At 44.7% G+C, this 17,974-nt stretch overlaps 1 protein-coding gene across 5 annotated transcripts in view; it reads left to right on the top strand.

Moving 5' to 3' along the window:
* The window catches only part of RPS6KC1 (ribosomal protein S6 kinase C1), a 171,236-nt gene extending 153,819 nt beyond the window's left edge, over nucleotides 1-17,417 (top strand). For 4 of the 5 annotated variants that reach the window (XM_053658206.1, XM_037164331.2, XM_037164330.2 and 1 more), the window contains one exon: nucleotides 4,560-17,417. In XM_053658206.1, the coding sequence (XP_053514181.1) occupies nucleotides 4,560-4,670 (111 nt within the window). In that variant the 3' untranslated portion in view covers nucleotides 4,671-17,417. The remainder of the gene's footprint in view (nucleotides 1-4,559) is intronic. The other variant, XR_008390242.1, reaches the window with a different exon arrangement.
* Nucleotides 17,418-17,974: the final 557 nt, after the last annotated feature.

Raw genomic sequence — 17,974 nt, 5'->3', positions numbered from 1 at the left:
TGATGATCAGTTGAGAATATATACAGATATCAAATCATTATTGTCGTACTCCTGAAACTAATACAATGTTGTGTGTAAATTACATCTCAATAAAAAAAGAAAAAAGAGAGAAATGACATATTCAGAGTGCTGAAAGGAAGTCACTTTCAGTTCTTCCCAAACAAAAATAAAAAAAGAAATTCCCTGCCTTACAAGAAATAATACAGGAAGTCCTTCAGGCTAACAGGAAAAGATACCTCGAATCTCTAGGAGGAAACAAAGAGTCCTAGAATGGTAAATAAGAGTTAATACAAAAGATTCAATATATTTTTTTCTCATTTCTCTTCTAAACTTCTTATAAAAGACACATGATTATATGAAGCAGTAATTATAACACTGTGCTGTTGGGTTTATAATGCATATGGATGCAACATATATTGAGGTCTGTCCAGAAAAGGTCCAGCCACTGTTAATACGACGAGAACAGTCTCCACTGACATCGATGTACTTTGGCTGCCAAGAGGAGTGGCTGGAATGCACATGCATGAGCAGTGATGACTTGCCCGTACTAGGGGGCTGTTGAGTGAGCATGTGAACTGTGTGGTCATCACATTCGAAATGACTGAGCGAGTAGAGCAACAAATCTGCATCACATTTTGTGTTAGACTTGAACATTCCTCCATGGAAACTATTTGGACCATTCAGAAGGCTGCAGCTATAGGCAACTGGTGATTGGCAGCTTCGTCATGACAATACACCTGCTCATGCATCACATGTCTTGTACAGAGTTTTTTGGCAAAATATCAAATCACCTAGGTGACTCGGTCTCTCTCCAGACTAGATTGGCGCCCTACAACTTCTGGTTTTTCCTAAAACTAAAATTGCCTTTGAAAGGGAAGTGATTTCAGATCATCAGTGAGATTCAGGAAAATATGACGGGGCAACTGATGGCAACTGAGAGAACCGTGTGAGGTCCCAAGGTGCCTACTCTGAAGGGGACTGAGGCGTCACTGTCATATGTACAGTGTTTCTTATTTCTTGTATCTTTTTCAATAGGTGTGTGTATTTTTCATATTACATGGCTAGATACCTTCTGGACAGACCTTGCAGAACAATAATAGACAAAAGAAGGTAGAAGGAATGTAGGTATAGTGGAGCAAAGTTTCTACATTTTACAAGAATTAAGTTAGTATTAATCTGAAGTAGATTATGATAAACTAAAAGGTATATTGTAATTTTTAAGGTAACCACCAAATAAATAAAATTAATAGAGGAATGAATAATAGAGTAAAACGTATTTGGCGCCTAGAAAGCGGAAAGGGAGGAACAAAAAAGACAATAGATGTAGATGACAAGGAGCAAAATGGCAAATACGAACCCACAATATCAATAATTACGTTCAGTGTGAAAGTCTAAATGTGCCAAACAAAAGGCAGAGATTGTTGACCTGGATAAAAAAAGTAAGATCCAAATATCTTCCGGGTACAAGAGATAAAGTTTAAGTTCAAAGACGGATAGGTTGAAAGGAGAAGGGTGGGAAAAGAAAGCCGCGCAAACAGCAGCCATGCAAGAGTGGGAGTGGCTGTATTATATGTCAGACAAAAGAGATGTCAAGATAAGAGACTGCCTAGAGACTAAGACAGGTGTTTCTTAGTGACAAAAGGGTCAATACATAGAAAGATACAATTATAGATAATGTTGTTCTAATAACAGCTGTAAAACATATGAGCAAGGTCTGACTGAAGGCAAAAATGGGCAGTCCAATAATCATAAATGGGGGCTTCACTACTCCATCCTGATGATCGATAGAAGATGAGCAAGGGTATAGGGAAGACTCGGACAACATTATCAAACAGCTCTGACTGACATGTGTAGAGAACTCTCTACCCACTGTTTTCTGAATACATTTTTGTCACATACATGTGGAACATTCTCCAAGACAGAGTATATAATATGCCATAAAATAAGTTTCATCATTTAAAAGGACTGAAATAATACAACCCACTCTGACCATAGCAATTTAATTCGAAATCACCGACAGAAAGAGATCTGGTAAATGCACAAATATTTGGAAATTAAATAGCACACTTCTAAATAACATATGAGTCAAAGAAAAAAAAATCCCAAGAGAAGCTAGAAAATGTTTTTAATGAACTAAAAACAAATACAAATGCACAATATATCAGAATTTATAGGATGCAACTAAATCAGTTTTTGAGGAAAATTTCTAGCTTTAAAAGACCTATATCAAAAAAGAAGGCCTCAAATAAAAATCTCACTTTGTACCTTAAGGAACTAGAGAACGAAACTATAAAAAGCAAAGTAAACCTAAGCAGGCAGAAGAAAGGAAGCAGGCATCAGTGAAATAAAAAAAAGAAAAATCAAGATATTTACAAGTTGGTTCTTTGAAAAGATCAGCAAAATTGGGAAACCTTTAGCTGATTCCAAAATGTACAAGAATAGGCGAGGGACCTAGAATGTCCATCATCATCTTAAAGAGAACAGAGTTGGAAGACTCACACTACCTGATTTCCACAGTCAGTGTAAAGCCACTGGTACTTAATTAGTGTTATTAGAGCAAAGAAAAGTGTATAGATCAATGGAATGAAATTCAGGGTTCATAAATAAACCCCTACATTATTGTCCATTGATTTTCAATAAAGATGCCAAGATAACTTGATGGTGAAAAAGTCTTGTCATCAAATGGTACTTGGAAAAATCAAATATTCACCTGTAAAACCGAAATGAACTAAGATCCTTACTTCATATCATATGTACAATTAACCCAAAATAGCTCATAGACCTATGGGAGCTAAAACTATAAAAATTGCAAAAGAAACAGGAGAAAAATCTTCATGACCTTGGATTAGGAAAAGAGTTATTAGACATAATAACCAAAAAGAAAAATTGATAAGGTGGGCTTCATTAAAATTAGAACTTTAATACTTGAAGACGTTGGTGAGAAAACAAAAAGACAAGCCACAGACTGGGAGGAAATATTTGAAATCATATAACTGATAATGAACTCCTGTTCAGAATGTGTAAGAGAACTCTTATAACTCAGTAAGCAGCCAACTCCATATAAAAATGGGCAAAGACTTAACAGTGAAGCTGTATGAAATGCTTGGGGTATGAAAAGACGCTTCTATCCCTAGTCACTAGGGGATACCAGTTAAAACCATAAAATCCCACTGATACTCCCTAGCAAGGCTATGGTAAAAAAAAAGTACACGGTGTGAAGTATTGGAAGGGATGTAGAGAAACTGGGACCCTCAGATATTGCTGGTGGCAGTATAAAATGGTATGGCTACTTCAGAAAAGTTTGGTTGTTTCTTGCAAAGCTAAACCTGAACTTACCACATGACTCAGCGATTCCACTCCTATCAGTGTTCATAAGAGAAAGGAAAACACGTGTCCACACGAAGACATGTGTGCAAAGGTAAACAGCAGTTGTGTTCATTACAGCCTCAACCTGAAAAGTGCACATGTCCATTAACTCATGAATAGATGAAAGAAATGGGTTATAGTCAAACAGGGGAGCGCAGTCAGAGATGAAAAGGAATGGGTTGTTGATACCTGCTGCAGTATATGGGGGACTCTCAAAAACATGCAAAGGGAAAGAGAGCTGCAGAAGATGGGCTACTTTGTGACTGCATTACATGAAATACCCAGAAAGGGCACGTGTACAGAGACAGAGAGCAGAGCAGTGGTTGCCTGGAGGCGGGGACGGCCGAGGACTGACTGTATGCGGCACGAGGAGATGTTTCGGGCGATCGAAATGCTTGTTGTAAAACAGGGCAGCAGTGATGCTTGCGCAGCCCTTCGCCTTACTAATGGTCATTGACTTGCACACTGACGGCAGGTGGATTTCATGCTGCGTAAATTATTCCTCAGTGAAGCTGTTGAAACAAAAATTTGAGGATGCGCGAATGTCTCAAGACACATTCCCCCAGCGTGCCGTGGTCCACAGTGCTTGTGTATGAGTACTTCTGATTCCCACACTCGACAGTTCTGTTCCACACGCTAGCACTGACTCGTTTTATGCATGAATTATAACAGTGAAGAAGTCAACATGGGTTTACTCATTGGGTCGAGTTGTTCCATGTGAGTCAGCTATGCCAAAGGGAACAATTTTGGAATACGATCGACTAATTCTGACTTCGGGTAAAGTTTTGTCTCAGTGCACCTGTAATTCACTAGGGGTTGAAAGACTTACTGTGCCTCCCAGACTTTCTTTCTAACCGTGAAAGGAGTAACTGCACCTCTCAGAATTCGGTGCAATATCAAATTAATGTCACACCATACTTTTGAAATAGGGAATTCATAGGTATAACTGCATGAGGATGAGAGAAACGAACTACTCAAGGTCATGTTTCCAATCAGTCGAAGAGCCATAAACTTGGATACCCCCACCGCCCCTCAGCTAGAGGGATGCTGGACATAGCTTCCTTTCAAGAAAATACAGTCAGTTGGCTGTGTAGTCTGTCTGTCATTGGGGTTGAAGTCTTTCCTTCCATATTTTTCGTTTTCCTTTTATTTGCTCATTGGATTCCTGTTAGTCACTAAATCCTCTTTTTTAGCTCTTGCAGTTCAACCCCGTGGAGCGTCTTGGTGCTGGAGTTGCTGGGGTGGAAGATATCAAATCTCATCCATTTTTCACCCCCGTGGACTGGGCCGAGCTGATGAGATGAACGTAACACAGGGTCATCTGCACACATTCTGGTCTTCTCTGGACAGGCGTCCCCGGCACAGAGGCAGCTCTGCCTCCCGGTCACCTGCACAGCCCCAGAGCCCTGGGATAAGGGCAATCAAAAGGCTGAAAGAGAACAATTCAGAGAACAATTCCTTTGCAGTTACTCTCTGGACAAGACGTTGGCCGCACGTGCCAGGAGCTGTCTGAACAAACTTTGACCAAGGTGTGGTTATCTCTACTTTATGCACCTTCCGAGTGGCGCATGCGTTGTAATCCCAGCTGAAAAGAGTGCCCACTGAGCACGTCCTCCGGTGCAGAACTCCAAGTGTGCAGTGAAGGGTTACTTGAAAGGAGGACCTTTACGAGGCAGCTAACCATGCTTTCTGCTAAACAGGATTGTTTTACATGATCAAATTAATATTTATTGAATAATATGTGAGAAGTGCTTCATAAATAATGTCATCTGTGGAGCTTAAAAAAGTGAGAAAAAAGAGAATGTACTCATCATGTCTGATAGGAACCATGTTTCACAATGCTGTGTAATTAATGTGTGTTGAATGTGGTCCCGGATTGTTTCATACTTGCAGAAGTCCACGTGCAAAGGAAACACTCTATCGTGTCAACTTCATGCTGGGCTGGTTGGTACCACTCGTGGAAGGGTTGGTGCAAACACTCGCTCTGTCTCTCTCCAGTTCTTCTTCCTGCAGCCCTGGCCTGTGCTCTCACACTCCGTTCTTCCACTAACACACATGCAACAAAGAAGGGAAGGGGGTACTCACGTCCCCAAACTGTATCGACCTAATAAGGACTAAGAAATCATGATGTAAAATAAACGTGGTAAGAATTTAAATCTCTCCTTCACTGAATTGCTTAGGACTTTTTTTTTTTAAGAAAGGTTTCTCTTTTATTTTGGAATGTCAGGAATTTCTATTTCTTATGCTTGACATCGGTTTAGTTTTTGGCTTGGTATGCTAAGAACCAAAGGATCTCATCATCTAAATGGAATCGAATGGCACTCGTATTTTATTACTTATAGTGACAGGATTTCCAGATTTGACCTCCTAATTTACTTGACATTTTGTAGAATATGGATATATACACATCTTCAAACATTTGTATTATTTCATTCAGCTGCTAAGATAGGTCCTGTGGTTATGCATTGTTTATAACAATTTACAAATGTTTTAAAAGCGTTAATGCATTTTTTTAAACTTTACTCAGAGGACAAAGAATAAATCACTATTTCCAAGTTAGGAGCTACCGGAAGTAATGGAAGCTTTCTGTATGTTTCAGTCCGTTGTGTTTTTGAGGTATGTGTGAGGCCCCCCCCCACCCCCAATTCCAAGAGCATCTGCCATCTGCCATCGGTCAGGTCCTCCCATCAAATTGAGTGGAAGCAGAAAATGCTTTAGTGAAACAAAGGAAATGTGCAAGCATTCTTCCTTTTTCTCTTATCCGTCGCCCCCTTTTCCTCTTGGGTCCCCTTGTAACCTGAACCCCAGCTGAAGGGCTGCAACAACACTGGGATGGGGAGCAGGTCAGCAGGATCAGAGCTCAGTCCAGATGACATCAGCCCCTGGAACTGGGTTTCAACCCGCCGGCCCCCTGGCCTCATAACAGGAACTCACGCAGGTGAGACACAGAGTGACTTCCTGAGCGGGACTGGTAGGAAATCTGCAGGTCCTTCGAGCCGGCCGTCACACAGCTTCCTTCCAGAAGTGCCCTGTGACATGAAAGCAGGACTCCACAGCTAAGGTGAAGCTCCCAGCCCCACCACATGGTTTCGGTCCCTGGGATTCAGGGGACAGTAGTGTCAACAGATGGTTGCTGTGTCAGTGTGTTGACACATTTCCATTGCTTCAGTTTCTCCCTTTGTGTGTTTGGTCGGAACTTGTGCTTAATGTGAATGCATTATTCACAATCATGATGGCCATTAATTGTGTTGGTGATACACAGGATGAATGGCTTTGGGTTGAGGAACCCCGGTCTGTTTTTTTATGGTGTGTATTAGAGATACTGTCATTTCCAATGCTGTGCTGAGTCTGCTTTTTTTTGCTTTTGTATTTTTTTTAGCATGTGTCATATGGGTCAAAATCACAAACGAACTTGCCATCTAGTATTTCTCATTTAAATTTTCTTTTGTGGTACAATATACCTAACGTAGAATTTATCATTTTAAAGACTTTTACGTGTCAAATTCATTGGCATTAAGTATGTTCATGCTTTTATTTAACAATCACCACTGTGCATGTCAGAACTTTTTAACCATCCCAAACTGAAATTTCGCACCGATTAAGCAGTAGCTTCCAGTACCTGCTCTCCCAGCCCCTGGTAACCGCCATTCTATTCTCTGTCTCTCAGGAATTTGACTCTTCTAGGTCTCATGTAAGTAGACTCCTAGGACACTTGTTCTTCTGAGCCTGGCTTATTTCACTCAGCATAACGTTTTCAAGGCTCATCCATGATGTAGCGCGCATCAAAACGGCATTCCTGTTCAAGGCTGAGTAGTATTCCACTGAGTGTACAGGCCTCACTTTGTTCAGCTGTGTACCTGGCAGTGGACAGATAGGTGTTTCTGCCCTTCGGCTGCTGTGCACAGCGCCACCGTGAACGCTGCTGTGCGAACACCTGGGTCCGGGCTCTCACTTGGCTTTATGTTTTCTCATGAAATTACCAATGCCTTTGACTGAGTTTATGGTGCCCTTCATAAGGGAGCTTTTTCTAGCAGGGCACCGATGACATTGTGGTGCATTGCCACCTATCTTTTGATATGAAAATCCACTGCTCCTATTTCACAGGTGGATAAGTTAAGCTCTCAGATGAAAACAGAAGGCCATTATTTTAGAGGGTTGTTTTAATGACCTGAGTTATTAAAACTATGACCTGAGTTAATAGTTTTCGAGACAGATGTTCTCAACTTATTATAATAATGAACTCTCAATGGTGTATTTAAACCCGCCTTTTAAACATTTGGAAACAGCTACAAGTCCTGTTGTGTTTGACCCTCCAGATTTTCCCACCCTGTTCTGTTTCAGAGTCATTGTGAACCAAAGTTGAGTCTTGCTTTCAGGCCATGCCTGTGCTGCAGAGTGTACAGTTCATGCACAACACTCACGCTCACTCATGCTGTGACCAGTGACACTGTGCTAGGACCCTGCTCCCAGTGTGCCCTGCTTGCAGTCGCTCGCCCATGACTTATGGATCCAAACAGAGAAATCTGCCTGTGTCACCGAAAGACTCTTCACCTCTTCGGGGGCCCCTTCCAGCATCTTCATTGGACTTGCTTAGGGGTTACTTTACAGCAAAGGCCAAGGCATAAGGTGGATCCTTTTCTCCTTAGATACAGTCGATTTAACCCTCGTTGTATCTAAATGCTCTGGGTAATGAAGCCTGATATTTCAAGCTCTTTCTTTAAGGATTGTGAAATAGAGTGGAAAGTCACAGAGTGGCGTCCTGATCCTGTCCCTGGGACTGACTAGACTTGAACCTGAATCAAATAACAGTGTTGCAGACCTCTCTGCCTTACCTTCAGAGTGAAAAGGAAGGGGAGCTCTAAGCTCTACACACTTCTGATGGACTTGCACTTTTTCGCAGTGAGCTAATTCGATCAACCAACATCGTAGACAGACAAGGTTAATGAAAATCTTCAATTGGCACTTAACTATTTTCTTGTAATTATTTCTCTAGTAATTGCACGAACTTGGGTTGCTGCCATATACCCTGCTCAGTAGCTCAACCCTTAGTGGTTATGTGGCTATAAAGATTATAAATAGAATGAAATATGAAAAGGTTATTTCTCAGGCAGCTCTGCACGGGGAAAGGAGAGTTGAAGGTCCAGATGGAAGCGCGTGGAGGTGAAAGGAGGGTGGGACACACCCCCAGTGGCTCACTTCTTAGACCCTCGTCAGTAGCCGTGGTGCTGTCTTGCCCTGTGCCCTCATCTGTCATGTGCCGTGTGTGTGTTTGACTCGGTTCTTTGGCAGCCGTCATCAGAGTACAAATTGATACTTTCTCTTCGTATTTAATGCAGAACATTAACCTCTACCAGCCTAGGTAATTTGGGCTTCTGAGTATTGGGTGTCTGCTCAGCTCATTTTAAGGATTTCGCATCAGGTCCTTCTGTGTGGAAGGGTTACTAAATGGCGAAAGCTGTGAAGTCAGCTGTTTTGCAATAAAGCTGTGAACAGAGTAGTGGTAGGGAAATGGGAAGCGGAGTGCCGTGGGTCTGGGTGACTCGGCATCGCCGACTCTCCAGGGCAGGCCAGCAATGGCGGTGGTGCACAGTCAGGTAGGACAGCTTGGTCTTTCTCGTCCCTATCACACGACTTCTTTTCTTGATTCAGGGATGTCCTTACAGGGAGAAACTGAGGCAGAGAACATCTGTGGAGGTGTGACAAAGGCAGTGGATGGAAGTGACGGAGGGAGACAAAGCGGAGCACCTGTCGGGTGTGTGCGCAGGCGTCTGGTGCAAGAAAGAGCCTTCTTTGTTGAGCCATATTTAAAAAAAAAACCCTATTAAATGTGTTGGGGTGACAGCAGTTAATAAAATTACATAGACTTCAAGTGTACAGTTCTGTGGCACGTCATATTTTTATTGTGTGGTCCCCACGCCAGGCCAGATCTCCTTTCGTCACCATGTACTTGACCTCCTTTCCTCTTTGCCATCCATCCTCCTGCCAGCACCCTGCCGCTCTGGTGCCCACCACACTGTCGTCTGTGTCTGTGAGTTTTTGTTTGTCTTGTTCGCTCATTTGTTTCTTTCAGGTCTGTATCCCCCACGTGAATGAAACATGTTTCTCCACTTTTCCCACAGTGCCCTTCTTTGTTCTTCAGGAAGAGTCAGGCGGAAACCGAAACTGTTTCTTCTGTAACAGGAAATAAGACGCTCCACTGCCTTTCAGGGAAGGATTCAGTGACTCGCTTCTCCGGAGTCCGTTCTCTCTTGGCAGACACCTGCCAGAGCCGGCAGGTGTCAGGAGGGGCCCCGAGTGTCTGTGAGGGGCTGCTGTGGTTTCTTTGGGTGGAACGTGGTGAGGAAGAATGACAAGTGAACCTGCTTTTGGCCATGCTTAGAGTTGCTGGCATTCTGCGTTTGTAAATCTTAAATAAAAATTCATGTCAAAAAGCTAACTCTTCTAGGACTGTTGATCAGATTCTTCCTAAAGCTAATCCACTAGGCAGGCTTTGCCCCACCCTCCCACCCCCAGTATCAAAGGAGATTGGACAGATGTCAGGGGATTTGAGTCTGTTTCAGTGCCAAACCAGTGACCGCAATGTGATGTCGCCCTGACATACTTGACTCAGTAGCCACATACATAGAAAACAAGAAGAAAGGGTGGTGCCGTGCTGTCAAAACAGGAGAAAAATTGTTTGGTGTCTTGGGATTGTTCTGGAAGGAAAATATGTTAGCTATTTGGAGGATCTATCTTCAGCCAAAAAGTTTCTGACTAAGGAAACTTTAAAACTGAACCTTCCCACTCACCACGCCCTCCTACTGCTTTCTCACTTCTTCTTCCTCTCTTCATCTTCTCTTTGTCTACCCCCCGCCCACCTCTGTGCTTCTCTGGCTACTGAACAAAAGACATGGCGCCCGCCTTCAAGGACCTTAGGAAACCTAGGGGAGAGAAAGCATAAATAATAAGTAGGGCAGAGTGTTGTTATAAGGTCCGAATAGGGCATGGCGAGCTTACAGTGGAGAGATCTGAGGAACTGCAGGAAGGCTCCCTGTATTGGGGCAGCACCTTGAAGTTAGAGTAGTATTTTTAAACATAAGGACTTTTCTCCCCCCAAGATTATGTTTGGGGAGAAGGAAAGTATCCAGGGGAACAAAAACCAGTTGTGTACAAAGGCATGGAGGTGGGGAAATGGGAAGCTGTGTTTATTCTGTTTCAGGCTGGTTTGTAGGTAGGTACATGAATTTGAAAGGTAAATTGGGGCCAGATTAAAAGCCATACTGAGATATTGGATGTCATTCTCTAGGTTGTAGGGAGCTGGGGAAGGGTCTTAGAGAGCTGACATTATTGCATCCTGCTGTTAAAAAGGTAATTTTAGGGTTAGAATGGAGACTAAATAGGAGAGAAAGCGATAGAGGCAGAGAGAGAAGTTAGGAGTGACTACAGAAATTTAGGCATGAGATGAATCCCGAGTTAAGGCAGTGGAGTACAAAGGCGGGGTGCAGAACCATCCTCTCTTCCCTGTCTCTCAAGTGTACAGAGTAGTTTCCTTGACAAATAATTGCTTCTCCTTTTTTCCTGAAGCCAGATTACGCTCGGAGATTAGGGATTTGTTGTTTGCACAGTCAGCCCGGAGGAAGCCCCCGAGAGGCAAACCAGGAGAGCTCCTATGCCTTCTCCTCGTTGATTGAAAATATATTTACTTTTCAGAGTTTAACTTAAAACTCCTGGGTCCCAGCTCACTTCCTTTTCATCATTTTGTGACACTTCTTCCCACCTTTTGCTTTGAAATAGCCAGTTTGCTTTTGATTTGGACTGTGTTCTGCTCTTGGTCTTAGAAGGCAATACGTCCTGCCAGTTGACCGTTCTCTGTGGACCAGCTCGCTCTCTGACACCCGTTTTGCTTAGCTTGGTGGTTCTCAAAAAGCAACTCCCATCTGGGTCAAGGGAATATGGTGATTTACATTCTTCTTGCAACTTGTCTTTAAGTTTGAAATTATTCCCAAATAAAGTTTCAGGGAAGTTAAAAGAAAAGAAAGGAGAAGAAAAGCGATGCCCAGACCATTAACATGAGCATCACTTGAGAATGCGTTGGGTACGCCAGTTTTTGCACCCCATCCCAAATCTGTTAAATCAGAACTCTGGGGCCTGCGCGGCCGTGTTTCTGTAAGGGCTTCGGCTGATTCTGATGTTTGGTCGACTTTGAGAACCGCTGGCTTAGTTCAATGTCAGCTTATGGGGCTGCTCCTTGTAGGGGCAGAAGCGTCCTTCCCTGTGCTGTTTTGAGTTTGAACGTATATCCCAGCACTCGGCGGTTTTCCCAGGAGGCTGTCCCAAGACATCCTAGTGTCAAAGTGAGAGGAGAAGATAGATAATGAGGACAAGGAGAAAGGGAAGAAGCAGGGGAATAGCCAGTTGGATAAAGAGAAAATTGGAGGAGGGGCCAACGGAGGAGCACATGGATGTGTGGTTCCGTTGCCCTGGAGACTGGGCCTCTCCTGTTGTCATTCTCTAGTCAACCCACCGCTAGAACGAGCATCCGATTACAGCTGTACCTGTCTTGGTGACTTGTCTGTTGTTGGGGCTTTTTGCTCCTTAAGCAGAGCCACAGTGGAAATTGAGGGTCGAGTCCCTGCGTTGTTCAGCATCACTGATGTAAAGACTCTGAGCTCAGTCGGGAAAGATAGCAGAATGTTCTTGTTGGATTCAGCGTGTAGCAGAGCTGCTCAGTGTCCTCGTTGTAACTGAGGGGCTTAGCTGGGCATGTGCTCTGGGTAGACTTGGTTTTGCCTTTTGAAAATGGGCACCAAGCTTCTCGGGAGTAAGGCGAAATGTTCCAGATAGTCCCTGAAGTGTGCGTGTCGGGGGTAGGGGGGGGAATGATGAGGGAAATGTGGGCAACGTGCTACCTTCTTATTTTTCACTCTTGTTTACAAGGTCCCAAGATGATTAGGTAATTAATGAAATGTGTTTTGACCAAGTATATATATTTGACCTCTTCGTGAGCATTTGCAAACTTTGGGTGGTTTTGTGTTTTCACTGGGCAGGATTTTAGGCTTAGCAGTTGCTTCCTCTGTCCATTCGTTTGCTATGCCTTCTCAGCCTCAGTAGTGATGTGCCATCCTTCTTTTTAAAAATGTCATTATTGTTTAAACCACTATCGAAGAGGACAAGCTTTGCACAGTTTTTTCTAATGGTAGGCAGAGGTTCCCACTAACACCCGCACCTCCCCACACACCCCCACTGATTGTGCCCGGAGGCACACCCGTGTCGATCTAGCTGGGCAACCCAGTGTCTGCCTAGCAGAGAGAAGCCAGTTTGCCCCTGAGAGCTTCAACAGCCTCTTGGTAAATGGCCCTTGGGGCTACTGTGGAGTCCAGGACTCTTCACCATTTGTCTCTGATCCTCTTGCTCCTGTACCCTTTCTTTCAAGTGTAAGGCCCTGAGCACCTCTTGTCCGGTGTGTCGTGGGTAAAGGGCTGTTGGATGAACTTGAGATTCTGAGAAAGAACTGCTGCTTGCTTTTCATTCTGTCACCTGTTACTTCTAGCCCATAACTTCGGTTCAGCCCACCCAGCGGGGCCTGAAGCTTCCCTCGGGCTGTTTCGACCTTAGTATCAAAAGACGCTCCAAGGCACATGGCTTTGTTTTGCCTGCACCCTGTTCCCTGGGACCAAAACACCTGGTTACCCTCCCTCTATTTGAAGGGATTTCTGTGAGACTGCTGGTCTAGCTCTCACCCCACCACTTAGCTGGCCTTCCTGGCGCTGGTCAATCTTGGCACCCAGAAAGCAGAGAGCGACAGCCACCCTGATGTTGCCGCTGTCCGTCCCTCTGCTGCAGATCGGAGCTGCGTGCAGTGGTTCCCCTCCACTGTGGGCGCTCATGGCTTGAGGGAGCGGAGCGAGAGCCGTGGCTGCCTGCTGCAGCTGTCTCCTTTTGAATCACCCACCCCCACTCCCCAGGTGCCAGAACAGCTCTGGGTTGCGCCTGCTCCCCATCTCTACCTCTCCCGCCCGTCGCCGCACTGGTAGCAGCTTTCCAATGCGTCCTTTGTTGCGGGAGCTCTAAATCCATGGTAGGAAATTACCAGGAGACTCGCCTCAGTCTGCCCTCCCTCCCCTTGCCCGGTCTCTTTCTTCCCTTCCTTTGTCTCCTTCCGCAGTGAGGGTCAGAATCCCTAGCCAGACTGAGAACATGGTTGCTATTCCAGGACCCAGATGCCAATATGTGGCAGCATCTGGCTTATTGGCAAGCGTTGCCTGCTGTTGTGCTGGCTGCTTCTCGGCCTGTCATGTGGCTGAGCCTGCTAATGGGGGCCCTGTCACAAAACGGAGTTTCTTTGAGAATGTGGTTGCAACCAAGGAGGCCACCAGCAAACTGAGCTTTGTGGAGAGGACAGAATTGCTGAGCAGGGTGACCGTGGACTCCAGGGTGGATGGCGGCCCTGGGCCCGTTCTGTGAAGATCCCCGTTTTCTGTCGTCGGAGGCTGCCCCTCACGTAACCTTAGCTTCTTGTGTGTTCGTGGTACAGGTGCCTTAAGGCATGGAGCTCCTTGAAAGAAAAACACAAATCACTCAGACCCGTGGAGATGAAAATCCTGCTCCTCAGAGGGGACCGTTTGGCACGGGGAGTGCATGATAACAGCTTGCTTTAGAAAGGTGACATTTCTGCTGAAGGCTGAATAATAAAAAATGCATTTTAAAAACTCAGCTCTTCCGTGTCTTCTGATGGCTGACTTTTGGAGTGAAGGCCATTTCTTCAATGCGAAGGGTCTTTTTTGGGGTTAGCCTCTCCAGCCCCCAAACATGGGCATATTGACGCTTGTCATCTTTGATGAAGCTGAGGAGCTTTTAAAATTAATTATCACATAATAGGGCTATTTGTACTTTTTCCAAGGTGCAAAAGAATGCATGCTCAGAATGTGCAGTCAGAGAGTCTGAGGGGCAGAGAGGGATGAGGGGCACAGGGCCCCTGCCCCCGGGCACGGGCGCCCAGATGACGCATGCTCCCACCATCCCCTTCTCCACACCCTCTACTGCCGCACAGAGCAAGCGATGTGCTCTGTGCTCTAACAGTGGAGGAACTGAAATCCCAAGAAGTCGACGTGTCCCAGTTGGCATGGCACGCCGATAGGAGCTGTGACTGACCGGACACGGAGCCACGCGGTCCTGCCTCACCAAGCGGATGTGAGTTGGATTCTTAGGTGCTAAGCCCCAAGGCAGGACCTGTGTCTTTAACTTTTTGCAGCTCCACCCCTAATTCTCATCTCCACCTGTGATCCCCTTTCCACACATCTCTCCCAACACACACTCACATACACACACATATGTGTATAATAACAGGACTCTTTACACACAGGCCAGGGAAGGAAGGAATCAAGAAAGAGTATGTAGAGAAATTCGCAGGAATTAAAGGATGACGATGACCCTGGGAAGGTGGTGACGCTGATGGCAGCAGCATAGTACCCACGGAGACAGCAAACTTGGAAATTCATAGATGACATTTACAGCCAGACTAGGGGACAAGACGGCACGAATCCCCAGAGTCAAGCAGTAGGGGACAAACTACCAATAACCACAAGATTGCACAAGCCGGGCATTCTGTGGGAGAGAGAAAGAAACCACAGTGTAGTTTCTGAGCGAATCTGCAACCAGGAGCACCCCCAAAGCCCACTGCAGCACTGGAACTCAGTGGCCCAATTTGAGAACAGCCACCGAAGGGAAAGCTGTTTTGCCCACTCTGACACCAGGTAGCGCAGAGAGCTTGCAAGAAGAGGGATTAAAGCCTCTGGCCTTTTGAACTCTCAAAATTGACCTGCCAGAACCGCCTTCTAGTGCTGGACGCTACATTGAGGAGAAATTGCTGGGAATGGAATCAAAATTGAGCAAGGTAGGGACGAGAAGAAGGGCCAGTTCAAAGGAAGGAGAGAGCAGCCAGGGAAGCTCAGAACGCACCATGTCACACACACTTGTTTTTTTTTTTTTTAACACTTCACAAAAACAACAGAAGAGGGAGCTCTGTGAAGTGACAGCGTTTTCAAATTTAACCTGCTTCCTTCCCATAATTTAGTAAAACTAATTTCACATTAAAATGCACAACAGAAAAGAATCCAAATCAAGTTCCGTACACAGTTATTATAAGAAAAATAGAATTAGGAGTGGAGTGACATCCTCACAAAACATTCCAGAAAGATGTGCTCACAAAACAGATAAAAACTAATACACTGTTTCCAAATGAACTGAAAGACATTAAGAAAATTATGTAAGACATGAAAGAACAACATAAATCGTGATTAGAACACTCAGAGATGGCAACTCAGAAGAGAATTAGAAGTAAGAGAAAAAAATGAGAAATGGAGACTAGGAGGAGCGAAAGAGTGGACAAACAACAGCAGACCTTAAGAAAATTGAAGGCGAAAAGGAAATTATTTAAAAAAATATTTTATTTATTTTTTTCGAGAGGGGAAGAAAGGGAGAAAGGGAGGGAGAGAAACATCACTGTGTGAGGGAGACATCAGTCAGCTGCCTCTCCCAGGCCCCTAACCGGGGACCTGGCCTGCAACCCAGGCACCTGCCCTGACTGGGAGTTGGGCTGGTGACCTTTTGGTTTGCCCCCTGGTGCTCAGCCCACTAAGCCACACCAGCCAGGGTGGAAACATTTTTGTAAAATTTTAAATTAAGGCTTTTAGTGCTGCTGTTTCAGATTCACAGCAAAAAGGAGGGGAAGGTTCAGCAATATCCCATAACCCCCTGTCCTCACACCTGCCCAGTGCCCCCATCCCATTGATGCACCGATGCGGTGCATTTGTTACAACCAATGTACTTCCTTTGGCACATCATAATCACCCATAGTTTGTAGTTTGCATGAGGGTTCACTCTTCCTGGTGTACATTCTATGAGTTTGGGCAAATGTATGCTGACGTGTAACTGCCGTCACGGTGTGAAGAGTATTTTCACTGCCCACAGGATCCTCTGTGCTCTACTTACTCTTCCCGCCCTGCTCCCCGCACCCTGTCTGACACCTGGCAGCCACCGGACGGTTTACCATTTCCGTAGTTTTGCTTTTTGAAGAATGTCATATAGTTGGAATCATGTAGTATATAGTCTTTTCAGATTGGCATCACTCCCTTAGCGATATGCACTGAGGCTTCCTCTGTGGCTCCGTGGCTTGACAGCTCATTTCTTTTTAGCGCTGAATAATTTCCCGTTGTCTGGGGTGTACCACAGTTTACCATCTCCTGGAGGACACCGTGATTACTTCTGGGCTTTGGCCATTATGAATGAAGCTGCTCTAAATATACAGTGTGAAGGTTTTCGTGTGGACAGAGGTTTTTAACTCATTTGGGTAAGGACTAAGCATGATCGCTGGGTTGTATGGTAAGAGCGTGTTTGGTTTGGTAAGAAACTGTCCGACCGTCTTCTCAGGCGGCTGCCCCACTGCATACTCCCAGCAGCAGGGAAGGGGAGCTCCTGTCGCGTCACGTCCTGGTCAGCATCTGGTGTCATCAGTGTTCTGGGTTTTGGCCGTTCTGGCAGGTGTACGGGGTTCCTCATTGTTGTCTGAATGCACGTCTCCACGATGAAATAGGAAGACCACCTTCCCATATTTTTGTTTGCCATCTGCATGTCTCTGTGAGGAGGTGCCTGTTAAGGCCTTGAGCCCATTTTTTAAGTGGGTTATTTTTCTTACCGGTGAGTTTTAAGAGTTCCTTGTACGTACCGGATAACAGTTCCTTATCAGACACGGGCTGTTGTAAACATTTTCTCCCAGTGTGTGGCTTCTCCTTCTCTGGACACTGTCTCCTGCAGAAGAGAAGTCGTGAATTTTAATGAATTTCAGCGTATCAGTTCCTTCTTTCATGGATCATGCTTTTGGTGTTTTATCTAAAGAATCATCACCATACCCAGATTTATTCAGCTTTTTCTCCTGTGTTACCTTTTAGGAGTTCTGTAGTTTTTTATTTTATAGTCAAGTCTGTGGTCTGCTTTCAGTGGGTTTCTGTGAAAGGTCTCAGCTCTGTATCTAGACTTCTTTTCTCTCTCTTTTTTTTTTGTGTGTGGATGGCCATTTGTTCCAGTGGATTCAATGTGTTCTTCTTTTCCTAGTTTCCTGAGGTGGAAACTTAGATGACTGATTTTAGATCTTTCTTCTTTTCTAGTATATGCATTCAGTACTATAAATGAAAGCATTTTTGGTACATTTCACAAATTTTGAATATTGCGTTTTCATGTAGTTCAAAATATATTGAAATCTCTCCTTTAACTCATGCGTTATTTAGAAGTGGTTTTGTTGGTTTGTTTAATATCCGTGTATTTTGTGATTTGCCAGTTATCTTTCTGTTACTGATCTCTGGTTTAATTCTGTTGTGGTTCAAAAGTAGACATTATACGATTTCTATTCTTTGAAGTTTGCTAAGGTGTGTTTTATTGCCCAGAATACGGCGTGTCTTGGTGACTATCCCATGTGAGCTGGAGGGAAATGTGTATTCTGCTGTCGCTGGATGAGCTGGTCTGCAGGGTCCCTTATACCCGGTTGGTCGATGGTGCTTTAGGTTCGGCAGCATCGTCACCGGGTTTCTCCCTGTTGGTGCCGTCCACTTCTGACAGACGGGGTTCTGAATTCTCC

The sequence above is a fragment of the Artibeus jamaicensis genome, unplaced genomic scaffold (assembly GCF_021234435.1).
Source record: "Artibeus jamaicensis isolate MK-2021 breed Jamaican fruit bat unplaced genomic scaffold, CSHL_Jam_final contig_2170, whole genome shotgun sequence".
In the NCBI taxonomy this organism is placed as follows: domain Eukaryota; kingdom Metazoa; phylum Chordata; class Mammalia; order Chiroptera; family Phyllostomidae; genus Artibeus; species Artibeus jamaicensis.
Note: the sequence above shows the minus strand (reverse complement) of the source record. Positions and strands in the feature narration are given on the sequence as shown.